This window comes from Macrosteles quadrilineatus, unplaced genomic scaffold (genome assembly GCF_028750875.1).
Source record: "Macrosteles quadrilineatus isolate MER2022 unplaced genomic scaffold, UCM_ALF_1.0 Scaffold_4__1_contigs__length_99947679, whole genome shotgun sequence".
NCBI lineage: Eukaryota > Metazoa > Arthropoda > Insecta > Hemiptera > Cicadellidae > Macrosteles > Macrosteles quadrilineatus.
Window position 1 is genome coordinate 18,468,722 of NW_026542597.1, and position 14,050 is coordinate 18,482,771.

A 14,050-nucleotide genomic window follows, 5' to 3' on the forward strand; every position below is an offset into this window, starting at 1 on the left:
ACTTAATTAACTTTTTCGTAGGCGAGATTTTTAACGTAAAATATTGAGCACGTAAAATTCAAAAAGGGTGTGAAAGTGAGTTGGTAACACTGGATGTAAATACTCATAGATCAGCTGTTTGTATTGTTGTTGAACGTTTTGTAAACGAAATTGTTTGAGTATTGTCTGTGGAAGGTCTAACAGGTTGAATTTTTTTTGTTTTTTCTCAAACAAATGCAAATCATGATGACTCTGGAGTTGATTAAGTAATATGCCGAAATAGTTGGCGGATATAGCCAAGAATAAAGAGACTAACCGGATAAATCTGAAAAACAAAAATCTACGGTTTTTTTATTTAATGAGTAAATTAGAAACTCAAAACTAAAGATTAGGCTGCTGAGCATTCACACACAGAAAGTGTATTATTACATTTTATGGTAAATTTATAGTATGGTCTGGTCTGATTCTATCCTTAAAGGTAGTTCAGTAAATCAGAGTATGTGTTATTAAAGAGCTAAAAGCTGTTTTTTACTATTAGCATCCCATGAGTAATATATTCCTGAATTTTGTTGCAATCACTACCGTAAGAAAGTTTTTCAATTCACACACCAAATTTTAGTATCCAACTATTGGCCTCGTTTCTAATTAAAAAAGATCATTTACGTTCTCCAAAACAAAACTTTAAATTGCACAAAGAATTCGTTAAGAAAAAAAATCTTTAACACTAAAAAAACCAATGTAAAAACACACTAAACTCTTTTTCAACCCATTTTAGTAAAAGAATGTAACTAAAGTTAACGTTTACCACTACCTTGGTGATTTTAGGTGGATTAGGAACTTTGAGCTATTTTGTGGCTGCGTAGTTTGAAAGCTTCACCTCAAAGAGGCAGGCTTCCACTTATTAGTAAACACCTGAAACAGGTCAGTGGCTGGCCGATGTTGCAAGCAAGCTATTTTGAACTTTAATCGCTCTCTAAAGGTATTGTTCATATTGTTCAGTGTTCACATTGCATTAAGTCATGTTACGAATTTGGCGAGGGCGTTTAATTTATTTGTGTACTAGACGAACTCGGTTAGTTTTTAAGAACCGGTATACATACGCATAACCACCATAAAGGCTAGTCAGTAAACAAAAAAATACTAGTATAAGTCGGAGTATGCTCAACCAATTATATAAAGTTTTCAAATTTTTGTTATGAAATGATTAGATAGATAACTATAAGAGATTTAAGAATAGAATTTACCATCAGGCTTGGGTTGTGCCATTGTTGTTCCAAATGATATGTGTTTAGGAAAAGTGTTTACCTTTAAATATTTTCTTCTTCGAAAAAATCTTGAGGTGTCTTCGGGTTTGAAATTTAGAGTTATTATGAACAGTTAGAGTGAAAAGAGAGGAAAACTTTGATGGATACTTTGACAGAGGAAAACACCACTAAAAATAGTCAAGAGACAGAGATTGAGTAGAATTGAGTACAACAGTTATATATTTCTTAAACATGAACAAAACCCATAAACAACAAAAAAATATCCAAAAAGCACATGTTAATATTTTAAAATCTAAAAAATGTGTTGGAGCTAGACCAAAAGCAAATTTTTTTCATTAATTAACATGTCAATGTGTTTTGACATTTTTGCTCCCTAGGGCAAAGCCAAGGTCGGAAAATGAGCAAGGGTTGAAATTTGAAATAAATTAAACGCCCTCGCCAAATTTGTAACATATGTGAACACTAAACAATACCTTTAGAGAGGGTTTGAAATCTATTTTTGCCCGTGTGATGCAATATAAATATGTTTCGTAATATTGCATAATTAATTACCAAACTGAGTTGGAAAAAAACTTTAATCGACTTTAGCTTTAAAAACTTTAGCTCGGGTCGTAAAGGGTCACTTTACCCCCTAATAATATAATATTATATTATTATCTAATTTTGATTTGATTAAGAATTTTCTTAAACGATGGGGCTTTCTATTACTGTAGTTTTAGATCCCGTATGCTAAGATATTTTGAAAGTTTCGTAGTTGGAATTTGGTGTATATTAACATTTCCCATCTAGATGTTTTAACATAATAGTGGAAATACACACCAAGTTAAAAGTCAAATTCATATTTTTAACAATCTGTTGTATATATAGGCCTACATATAAAAAATAACTTTACAAAACGTTAAATTTGATTTTAGACTTTTTAAATATAAACTCCCTATTTTCAATGTAAACATCAGGTGCACTATAAAATTTAAATTTAAAATTTTATTATTCTTACATATTATTATTAATCTTTAGTTTGATATTTCTATAATGTTGAATACTGATCGAAAAATATAATCATTTCAATTTATGGGGAAACTGTTCTAATTTTAGGACTAGTATGAAAAGTAGGGTCAACTTAATCATAAACTCAGGATATTACAAAGAATTGTGTTAAATTCAAGTCTTCATACACAAAAACAAGTCGGATTTCGTTAAAACTTGGCAAACTCAATGTTACTTCATATAACTTTGCCAGTCTTTTCATTTGAATATACAATGTCCAGCCTCCAAAAACAAAACTGAATTGTTGTGAAAGTATATTTGCTAAGTAATCCACTTTATTTTATAGCTTGTTTTCCGAATGACGAAAACATTATCACACTTATTTGTACAAAACTTTCTTTCTACTTGTGAGTTTTACAGCGTATTTTTTTTCTTTTTATCATAAATCATATGTTTAGAATATAAATAATGCGAACAAAATCGTACTTCTTAGAAGGATATCGTTGATAAATAACCGATATACTCACAACCATATTATGCACATGCACTCACATATGTTACATGACCATGTCACTTTATGGTATAGTATCAGGAGGCAATTTCTAGGTATGTTTATATCCACTCTTTTGTAGCTTGATACTTTAAAGGTACTAACTATTGTTTTATTTTCGACTACATTATTATGAAGCAAAATAATCTATCTGGGGCCTGTTTCATAATAAACTAAAAGTTACAAGCTGTTACTTGTAATTTGTAATTTCCATTAGATTTGCATTGGGCGATCAGCTGATTTACTAATAATATTAGTTTGTAGTTTATTTTTAATCAGGTCCCAGTAAACCAATTTTTGTGCTGTGATTTTATAAATGAGTCGTGCAAAAATCGACCCTAACAAAGAGGTAAACATTAAGTCGAATTCAGAGCTCTTAAAAAAGTCTACAACACATCAAACTTAGATTTTACCATAGATAAACATAATACGATATGACGAAATTTCAACACACAGTATCCAAAGTCGACAACAATCTAGAATTTTTCATCAATTAACCCACTATAAACTATTTCGAAACAAACCTAACCGGTACATCCATCGTAATTTTAAGGAATGCAAGAACACTCTTGTAGTGAACTTAAACTATATTGTTCTTGTTACAACTTGCCCATTACAACTAACCATGGTGGAAGGAAAATACATAGGTGTGATATTCCCGTCATATGATGACGTCACCCAGAATTCAAACAACAAATCAGCTGATTGTATTGCCATATAAGTATATGGTTGTGTTGATTTGATTGTTATGGGTTTTAAAAATGTTCTAAATGGTAAAATGGTGTTTGCAATCAAAGTGACGTCACCTTATGGGGGGAATTAATAGCACACGTATGTATTTTCCATCCACCATGACAACTAACTTTGTATACACGAGGTATCTATATCTGGATGATGTTATTTACAGCTACATAGCGACACGTGATGAGTCCACACAGGCTACATGTTACATGAGCTTGATTGATTGTTACATGTCATCTGACGAACATGATGGGTATTTACATGTAAAAACACAATAACTCGACCAGGTTATAGTTAAATATTCTGTGTGAGAGTAGTTGAATTAATGTTTGATATAGTTACACCTGATCCAAACTGTTTGGAAACGAATATAAATTTAATAAATAGGAATGCATGGAAAAGGAAATATTAACACAAAAATAAAATTGTCACCACACCATAATGTTTTTAGCTTTTTTACATACGTTAATTGGCTGAAAGTTACGTTTTGCTGGCCATGCCAGCTGTCATCTTCATTTGGGGACCGAGCAGGTTTTTACATCCCAAGAGCCGCAAAATCAGCTTCCCGCTTACTTTCTTAAACATGAATGCATATTAAATACACAATCAGTATTCATAGCATTGCAATATAATTAATTGTTTTATTGTTACCGCTACCTAGCAACTATTTATTATTATTTTTGCTAATTCCTCAAATTATTTCTTCACATAACCTTAAAGTTGTAGTTGTGTTGACTATCAGTGTGCATTATTATTGTGGTGAAAAGTGGTAATAGGGTAGACTGTGGTGAAAAATAGCGTTCGTACCACGGACCGAAATGGTTTTCCAACTATCTCGAGCCGGCAAACCCTCATTTTCGTCCCTAGGTACGAAATATTATTCATACACAGCAACTGACAACAAAACAAAAACTCATGCATACAACATTATGATGAATATAAATTTAATATTAATGTGGAGGAATTCCTTCCTTCTCTTTACTTAGCACTTCTAGTTAGCACTTTCTTCTGCTAACTATATCAGTGTGAACTTGTGTCGATTGGCCAGGCCGTGTGAATATGGACGCGTTCTACTTTAACAATCCGGTCGGATTTGTATTCATTAAAAAATGAGTAGGCTAGTAAAGGATTATTTGGTTCCTACCACACCATTCTCGTTTGTTAAAGATAAAATTACAAAGGATTGGCACAAATTACTTGACTCAATATGGCTTTTCCATCAAATGTATTAATTTATTTGTTTAATTGGCTATATTTGGTATATTTATTTGTTTTTTTTCCTATTTTTTGTTGAGCAATTTTATTTCAAAATTATCTTGATCAAAACTACTTTACAGGGTGTTAAATCTGTAGTTTCACATGGTTTCACCCATTTCCCCCAAAATTTGCTTGAATTCGTTTTACATTGTAAAAATACATAAAAGGAGTATGAAATATATAAATAAATCTGATACCGGTGCCTTGTTGTTACAATAACATTTATGAAAGTAAATTTACTTAAAAATCTACCCTACCAAAATTCAAAATTACAGTTTTAGATTTCTTCCCCTGCCTCGCTAATGGAAATAATTTGTATTAAGTTAAACAGTATACATAATGATATTCATAAAATAACTAAAATTCTATCAATTAAAAACTGTACCTTGGAACAGATGCAATCACAAAATCAGTCCCAGTATTAAACGTATAGATTTAACGGGAACCTTTCTTTCTGTAAATATTTGATCAAATCCGTCAGCGGATTTTTCAGAAAAGTTCAGCTTTGTTTTCGAATTTCAGAGATTGGAAATACGTTTGAAAAATACAATAGTATCAATTTTTTTAAACGTAAAATAATGCTAGATACATTACCGATATTTATGAAGTATTGGCATAGAACAAATATTAATTCCCGCAGTTAATCATATAAACTTATTTTTAAAAAAATCATTTTCGAAGCATTATAAACTAACTTATGGGTTTCTTACTACTTTCTACAACCCAAACACCATCAATTTAGAAAAAAAAAACTTATAGCCTGGTTTTAGTTTGAAATAAGATGTTCAATCAATGCTTTTTGGATTTGTTAAAACACCATTTAAACTTTCCGAATGCAATTTTATTAACTCTGAAAATCTTTTCGAAGTTCCTGTTAAACAAACGAATTGGAAAGAGGGTGCCGTTAATCAAATTATCGGCAAAAGTTTGTAATTTATGTTTCTCAACATGTTGTTAAACACCAATAAATTAATTGTTGATAAATGAATAACCCTGGGCGTTTTGGCAATTTTACTCTCAAGCCATAGTGGCATTTTTATAATATTAAATTTAAACTAAATCCCCTATATTTCCAAATTAGTTTTGATTAAAGGTTTTTAACGTGATATACATTCAGTTAAATGCTTAACATGTTTACTTGTTTTAGTTTGGAAGAGGTCAATTTTAACAAGAAATATTATGAATTAAAACGGTATCGGTGTAAACGGTTACACATACTTTTTTCGTTAGTTTGTCAACAACCTTGGAAGTACTGTAACTATGATATTTTATGGGGGTAGATCACAAAGGTTGCAAAAACCATTTAACCGTAATTTTTACAAAATTGGGGTTTGTACCATTTTGTTCATAGTTAAAGAGACCATAACGTAATTAATGTGAAACATAATCGGTCGACCCATTTGTAGGAATGTCCAATTTGGCTTTAGTTTATGTGTTTTTATCACCAATGAACACCAATGAAAATTAAATTAATAAATTAATTCATAGAAATACCACGATGTAGTCTGTAGCTCTGCTTTGGGGTCGACCGTTAAGAACCCCATACTCAACGGGTAAACTCACTAAGGTCCCTAACTAATGTTGTTGGAATGGGAAATAGAAGAAGACCCGTCATGTAGCTGTCATGCCCCCCCCCCCTTTGAGACCCCAAGTCAAACACAAATAGTAGGACCAAGTGGAAAAGGACCTAAGGAGTCTGGGAAGTGGAAAGAAGAGACAAGAGATGAAATTGAGGCGTTGTGTTGCGGAGGCCAAGTAATACTTGGGGTACCGCAGCGATATGTTTTAAAATTTTAAAAACTTTTAAAAAATGTATTGACAAATTGTAGATACAAAAATGTGTAAAATCGATAATTGTGTACCTAAATTTTAAAAAATTTCCGGATCCCCCCTCTTTTATGGGGGGTTTTCGTATTTTACTGGGGTGTCTGGGGGCTACGAAATAGCCCCTAGACACCCCAGCACCCGGAAAAGAGAGATGGAGACCCATAAATGAATAGTACATATTTATGAAGAGGATACACATTTTGTGTCGCTAAAGTAAACTCCCTCACAACAAATATTCTTTTCCTACAGTCACCCGACAAAGTTGGCTTCCTTGTACTGTTTATAGTACAGAAAGCTGCTAATTGCTGTATATTTATACTTTGCCGTGCGGTTTATACTTTGTCGTAAGGTTTATACTTTGCCGCACATCAGGATTCCAACGAAACAACACAAAACAGCGTGGTTCTATTATGCAAGTAATCCGTGTACGCTTGGAAATAGGTTGGCAACACTTAAAGATAATTATACTATGAGCAGCTGATTGACTATTATAACTACGATTTAACCTGTCATTTCGTGTTTAAAGTTTCGGTATTTCTGAACTTTCTGGACTTTTCTTTTAAACATTTTTAAAACATTCCTACGATCTTAATAAACAAGAAAATACCTTTAAAGCATTTTTTTAAGGCGCGGAAACCACTTCAAATTACAAAAACATACGGAACTATATTCTCAAAACCCCGAGCACATTTCTTGCCGAGGAAAAATAGCGGAGTGATACGGACCGCGGGTACTACTTTCTCTAGGGCACCATTTGTGTTGCCAGCTGAACCTAAAAACGTGTTGTATAGTGTTTGAAAGACTAATTATTTATATGCTTTATAGTGACTGTAGGAAAAATATAATGTGTAACACGAGTGAAAAAGGCCTTTGCTGCACTCGAGATCATTCCTCTCGTAAACATTGCTCTCGTGTGCAGCAAAGTGCCACTTTCACCACTAGTTACACAAATAACTATTTCGTTCTGAAAGTTTTCTATAACTTTGGTTTTCTGGGCGGTAGATGAACAAGCTCCTAAATATTATCCTAATCGATGTTGAGATGTTCTTCGTAAAACCTTGACATGTCTTAGTCACACATTAGACAGCGAGAATGTTCGACACAAGTTTGTGAGTTGCCAGTTATCACAAAACAAGGTCACAGCATAGTAGTGATAACGCTAATAATTGGTGTAGTACACCGTTAGGTTACAAACCCTTATCACAACTAGGGCTGACTTTGATGGTTGGATTTGATACTGTAGTTAGTTTCAAGCGAACGATTTCAATCAGATGTTCACTTAACATTAATTACTTTTAACTTTAAAATACATCGACGTAATTTGTGTACGTATTTTACCCTAAATATGAAAGCAGGAAGGAAATGGAATGGGTCGTCTGTTTGGTTCTGTTACTGTCTAAGATGTTTCTTTGGCTTTGGTTTTCATTCGGAAACTGGGTCCAACCATTGGTTGAACATTCGTCCTCCTTATCATCTTTAGGTACCATTTTTTTAACGTCTTATTTCTTGTTGTTTACGACTTATTTCTTGTTGTTTAACCAGTATTAGCAATTGGTGAAAAAATGTCAATCAACTAAAACTAAACAACTACTGCAAAGTAAACAGCCAAACAACTTTTTACTGTACTAACCAAATAACCAATAACTAAACAACAAACTAAAATTATGTCAACCAAATAAACGGAAATAATTTCTAATTATAAACTATTGCTTTACGTACCGTATTGTAACGAAAAAGTTTAAGCAGATATTGTAAAAACAGCCCTACAAAGGAACGTGGTCGAAATTAGCACGCCAAACACGCATACTGTAAACAAATCTTCGGATTTTGCAATATGATAATTCAACTTGCATTATTTAAAGTCAATGCGACGTTAAAATAGGAATTGAATTACTATATCCATGATTAAAGATTAAATACATAATTTTAGATGCTGAATAACTTCAAAGGAGTAGGTCTGTCACCTGTGCAGTCTGTCTACAGTGAAATGGGTATTTTACTTATCATCTGATACCTACATGAGAAATTGAACAACGTTCACTAACTATAAATGTGTTAGGGAGGGGTAAATATGAATATATATTATTCAAGGAACGTCTTAGATTCTCGGCACACAACACATTTGAGTTTTGGGCCGCTTTCCATAAAAGTGTTATTTCAGTACACACTGTACATTTTTTCCCGCATAAAAATGTCTCGCTGACGAAAATAAAGGGAAAACTAACAATGTAGCTATCAACAATGTAATAGAGATTTAATAGTCATTGGTTATTTGAACGAATGGTTCTGGGTAAAAATCAGCTGATTACTCAGTAACAGAAACTGTCATTTTACAATCATTACTCATTACTTCTCATTAGAACACTGAGTGTCGGCGTCACAACTAATCTGTCACTTACCATTTCTCTTGGTTCCCTCCTTGTTTTTCGATTTCCTGGGATAGATGATTCCTATCTGACTCTGGCCGCAGCCCATGGTCCTAGGGTCGCCCCATTGGCTCACACTATCACATCACACTACTGTCACTGCACTCACTGCTCAACTCAACTCTGCTAACACTATTGACCTCACACAACGCGCTGAACGCTGAAACGCTGATCCACTGTAACACTTGTTGAGCTCCTCAGCGCCCGGACTGACTCCCGCCTCCCACTGTAGGGTTGCCAACCCACACTCTCCCGGCAGCAAATTTCCCTACCGCCCCCTAATTGCCCCATTGTGGTCCTATGTCAATTTTCCACCGCGATGCCTCCAGTGATCTCAATGGGGTTATTTTTGCGTGCTTTTGTAGTGCTTTGACCGGTGAAGTGTGTGATGGAGGTGTAGAGGTGTGTCGCCGTAGGAAAACGTTGGCATTGACGAAATTAATTACTTGAAAGCATGTTGTATTTATAAACTCAAATTTGATTTATAAAATGGCTCAGTTGATGGCACAAATAAACTACTGTATGTAAATGTTTTCAACACTTTCCACCCGATTTTGGCCCAAACACCCCAGACGTCAATTTTCCACCAGGATGTCTTTAAAATGGAAATGGGGTGTCTAGTTTTATATCCATAAATTAAAATATTACCAACCCTCTATAGCCTGGGTAGGTTGATTTTTATTCCCTATTAAAAGTCCTTTGTGCCATGTTCAGAGTATCAGAAAAGTAGTGTCTCCATTTCAATCGGTAATATCCACGAATATTAGGACAGAAACGGTATGGATCATAATTCATAAACATAAACAAATGACGTAACTCGTAAGATAATGAACTAATGAACATGTAATATACCTACTAAGATTTAAATTGGACCATCAAAACCAACCGTTACGTTGATTAGTATATAATGTCAATATCATTGACTATTGGATACTGAAATAGTCAAAGATAATATACTCGAGGTATTTAAACAAATTGTACATGGTCCATACCGTTTCTGCTTTTATATCCGTGTGTATTGGTATTAATAATAGGTTGCGCAAAGACTTATTAAGGAACTTTTAAAAGTTACAATAAAAATTAAATAAAAAAAACATTATTTTGATGTTACAATAGTCTGTATGATTACATTAAGTTTTGCTAGAGTCCCCCAATCAGTTACAACTAAAACGCCCACGATGCATTGCCCAGTTCCGTTGTAGTACACATTTTTAAATCTCGTGTTAAAATGGTAACCAAAACGGAAACGAGGTTTACACAGCTGCATGTAGCAAGTAGGCCACCGGCCACAGGCTGTTGCTATTGGCTCAGCTCCCATCCCACTGATATGAAGACGGACATCATACTGGACGACCACGACAGTGCGTTTATATGTCGATAGTGAATGTGATGTCGGATGAACAAGAATCATCTTGGTGTTGCAATAGTACATAATAATTATCATATTGTGGTATCGGATGCACGAGAATAATGTACAATTAATATTATGAATTCCTCTCGTTTGCTGGTTATGTTTGATGTTGGAGAATACTCTATGCCAACATTATCTTTGTTATGCCTGTTTTTTAGCTGATGTATGTTTGTTTTGTTCCAAAATCTATTTCATTCTTGTTATTCGTTCATAGATTTATTGTTGTTAATGTTTCACGTAGAAGTTATTGTCATCATAGTTTATAAAGTCTTACAATTTCATAAATTTTTCCAACCGTTAACTGCAACGAAGATGAAATATTTCAAACACAAATATTTTTATTCTTAGTTTATGATTGGCTGGGTAGCTGAGTGGTTATAGTGCTCGCCTAGTAATAGGTCGCCGGCTCGATCCTGAGAAAAGTCAGTAGCTTTTTGATGGTTCGAAACTGGACCCAGCTGTTCCTGATCATGGGCTTTAAATAAACTAGCTGTTACCCACGGGCTTCGCCCCGTTTGACATCATAAGTATTAATAAAACTATTGATTGGTTAAGTTAACCTGAAATAAACAAAATACAGTAAAAGAAACAAATAATCACACCTGATTTTAATAAGGTAATAAATTGAAAGAATAACAAACAAATAAGTACAGCTGAGATATTTTTAACATCAGGTATATGAAAAGTTCCCTTTAGAAAGGAATTACGACCTTAAAGGGCAATTTATGAAATAATGGATAATTTTGCGCAAGGTTTCTCGTCATGACGAACATTTTAAGTATATAGATTATGGGGGTGTGACTTGTAGTTTTCTCAAAAGTTCATGGGTACTTTTGGCTTTATATATGACTTTATATATGATTAGTTCATCCTGACTAATGAAATCGCTGATCTTAGTAACAAAAAGCTACACAGGTCATCACACACCATTCTACACTCATCCTTCACTCATATTTGGGTTAAAATACGCACCTGTTGTATTTTCAAAATCTACATGCTTTTTCTGAAATTCAAATTAATATTAAATATGTTTTGTTATTATCTGTACAATACTTTGTTAATGTCATTATATGTTATTGTTCTTACGTTGCTGTCTTGTTATTATTTTTTGTTGCAATGCTGTTTTGTTCAATGGTTGTACTTATCTTGTTATTTCCAATGCAATTATTGTATCTTTTCATTCTGCTCATGTGCTTAAAACACATATTATTTTTTAAATGGTGTATCCGTTGATATGAATAAATCGAATAAATAAAATACTTTATTGTATATTGCATGAACGCAAATCAAACATGGTGCCGTGATTCGGTAAAATTCTGGCAACCGAATTTAAAATTTTTTTTTAAATTCTGGCATCGGCTGGTGATGCTGAACCGGATGTATCGTACTTACTGTAAAAACAATTCCATGCTGTCATAGTGATTGGTAAATTTACATAATAATTTCACATTTTACTAGAAATCATGTTGAAAAGAGGATATGAAAGTACATTCTTTCAGTGGCAGTGCTGACGACTTGGAGGGGCTCAAGCGAAGACATTTATGAAAATCTTATGTAAAAGTCTTCATTGTAACTGTAAATGAATCATAGGGTTTTTAACAATCTTAAAAAATTACAACGGAATACAAAACCATGAATACAACAGCGTTGTTTTATGTTTACCAGAAGACTTTGAACTGGAAATTCGGTCTTCTTATATCTTATCGGTCGCTGACTTAAAGTATGTATCCTTATTGTGGGACTCTAAGAGGAAGGAGTTCTCAAGAACACAGACATTTCTCCTCAATTTAAAACTTTTCTTTTATTATTTCCTTGTCCTCTTAGATACACAGCTTTATAACTTACATAAAAACTATTGCTGGTGATTGATTGAATTTTAACCCATGACCTCCAGTGCAGAGGTTCTCCACTATAACCCTAAGAACCAGTCAACCCCTGGAACTAGAGCTGTATAAAATATTTTCCCCTCGTTTTTCGTTTATCTTCAGATTGGCCAGAATCCAGGATGGCTTTGAGAAACAGTGATACTAAATGAATTTCATCTAGAATACATTTTGCTGAAAAGTTATTGAGGACAAAGTTAGACAGAAATACAACCAAGTTTGAGAGAAAATTAAATGTACCGAAAGTAAATAGATAGCGGCAGAAGTCGGTTTAGTGTATGTAAAGTCACCAGACCAACATTATCCAAGAAGCGTACTTTTGGAAGGCAGCCATCTCAGATGCTTGTTCTTGTATTTGTGTCTGTTTTTGCACGGTTAAATTACAAGTTAAACTAGTGGCTTGTAGGGGCAATAGCCCCTATATATATATTCTAGTTATTATTTTGTACAATTTATTAGTCTAATGGGTTACCCTACCTTGAATCATCATTTAAAACATTTTTGTTTATTACAATATCTATAACAGTTATTACATACCTGCATAATGCATTTTGATGTCTGCTCTGTTTAAAATAAAAATTTGAATTTTAATTTTAATTTTAAAATTTTACCGTTTATGCGGAGTGTTTATAATATAAACTTTCTTTAATAAAACACATAGATATAATGTCATCCTCCAAATTGTAAAATCCTAATTCTATAACAAAATCTCTCTGAAAACAACATTTTGTTGTATAGTACCCATTTAGGTCGATTCCTTGATCTTTATTTGATTCTAGTATTATTTTAACATCATCTGGTCGCTTTACGCGGTTAAAAGCAACATAAAGTTGACCATGGGCAAACACTTCAAATAAATGCAAACTTGTGAAGGTTTGGCCTTGCGCTTTAATAATAAGTAATAGCGAAAGCTAATCGAAGTGGGATTGAATCCTTGTAAACTTAAATGGCATATTAGGCTCTGTAGATGTTAGTTTAATTTTTGGCATGAAAAATATGATCCCTTTGCCTACTCCAGTAATTAGTTCTACGTTTACACTTTTTTCAGACATACCTAACACAACCAATCGTACTCTATTAACTAATCCAGACCCTTAAATTGGGAAAAAGTATATTTCAGCTTTATAATCGTATACATATTGCATATTACCATATGCTTTTAAATAAAGATAAACCACATGATTTAAAGTAAACAAAGCCGTAATTAACTGGATTCCTATGCTTTTTAAATTTGAATTTTTTATTCCATAATAACCTTTTGGTGCATTATTAAGAAAAATGAATAATTTTCCCCAAAACTTCATGCCCAGACCTTTAAAATGAGACCCCTCCCAGCTTTCTACGGCCTCCCGTTCGCGCACAATTTCATTGTAAAATTTTGGGCTTACAGAATTAGATATATAGATTACAACAACAAATATTTACACGTTGTAATTTTTCAAAGAAAGTGTTCCTATGGGCAAGTGAAATAAATTATGGAAATTTGAAAATTAATCTATTTTTTTAAAAAGTTATTAGGAAAATGTGCCTCTAAAATTTTGTTTCAAGTATTATTTTTATTTCTCCTAAAATATACAGCCATTCATAAAACCTAATTTGTAGATGAACTAAGTTTAAAGGTGCTATATAATGGATTCATTTTCATATTTTTTTGTTTGTTTTGTGTTAGCGAATTTCCCTATAGGGAAGTAGCTATTACCATAGGTCTCATGGTAAGACCTAGG

General features: G+C 33.1%; 1 protein-coding gene across 1 annotated transcript in view; it reads right to left on the bottom strand.

Annotated features, from left to right (window-relative positions):
• LOC128992103 (uncharacterized) overlaps positions 1 to 9,199 on the bottom strand; it is a 78,998-nt gene extending 69,799 nt beyond the window's left edge. Inside the window, exon 1 of the mRNA XM_054415515.1 lies at positions 9,006 to 9,199. Within this exon, the coding sequence (XP_054271490.1) occupies positions 9,006 to 9,081 (76 nt within the window). The 5' untranslated portion in view covers positions 9,082 to 9,199. The remainder of the gene's footprint in view (positions 1 to 9,005) is intronic.
• Positions 9,200 to 14,050: the final 4,851 nt, after the last annotated feature.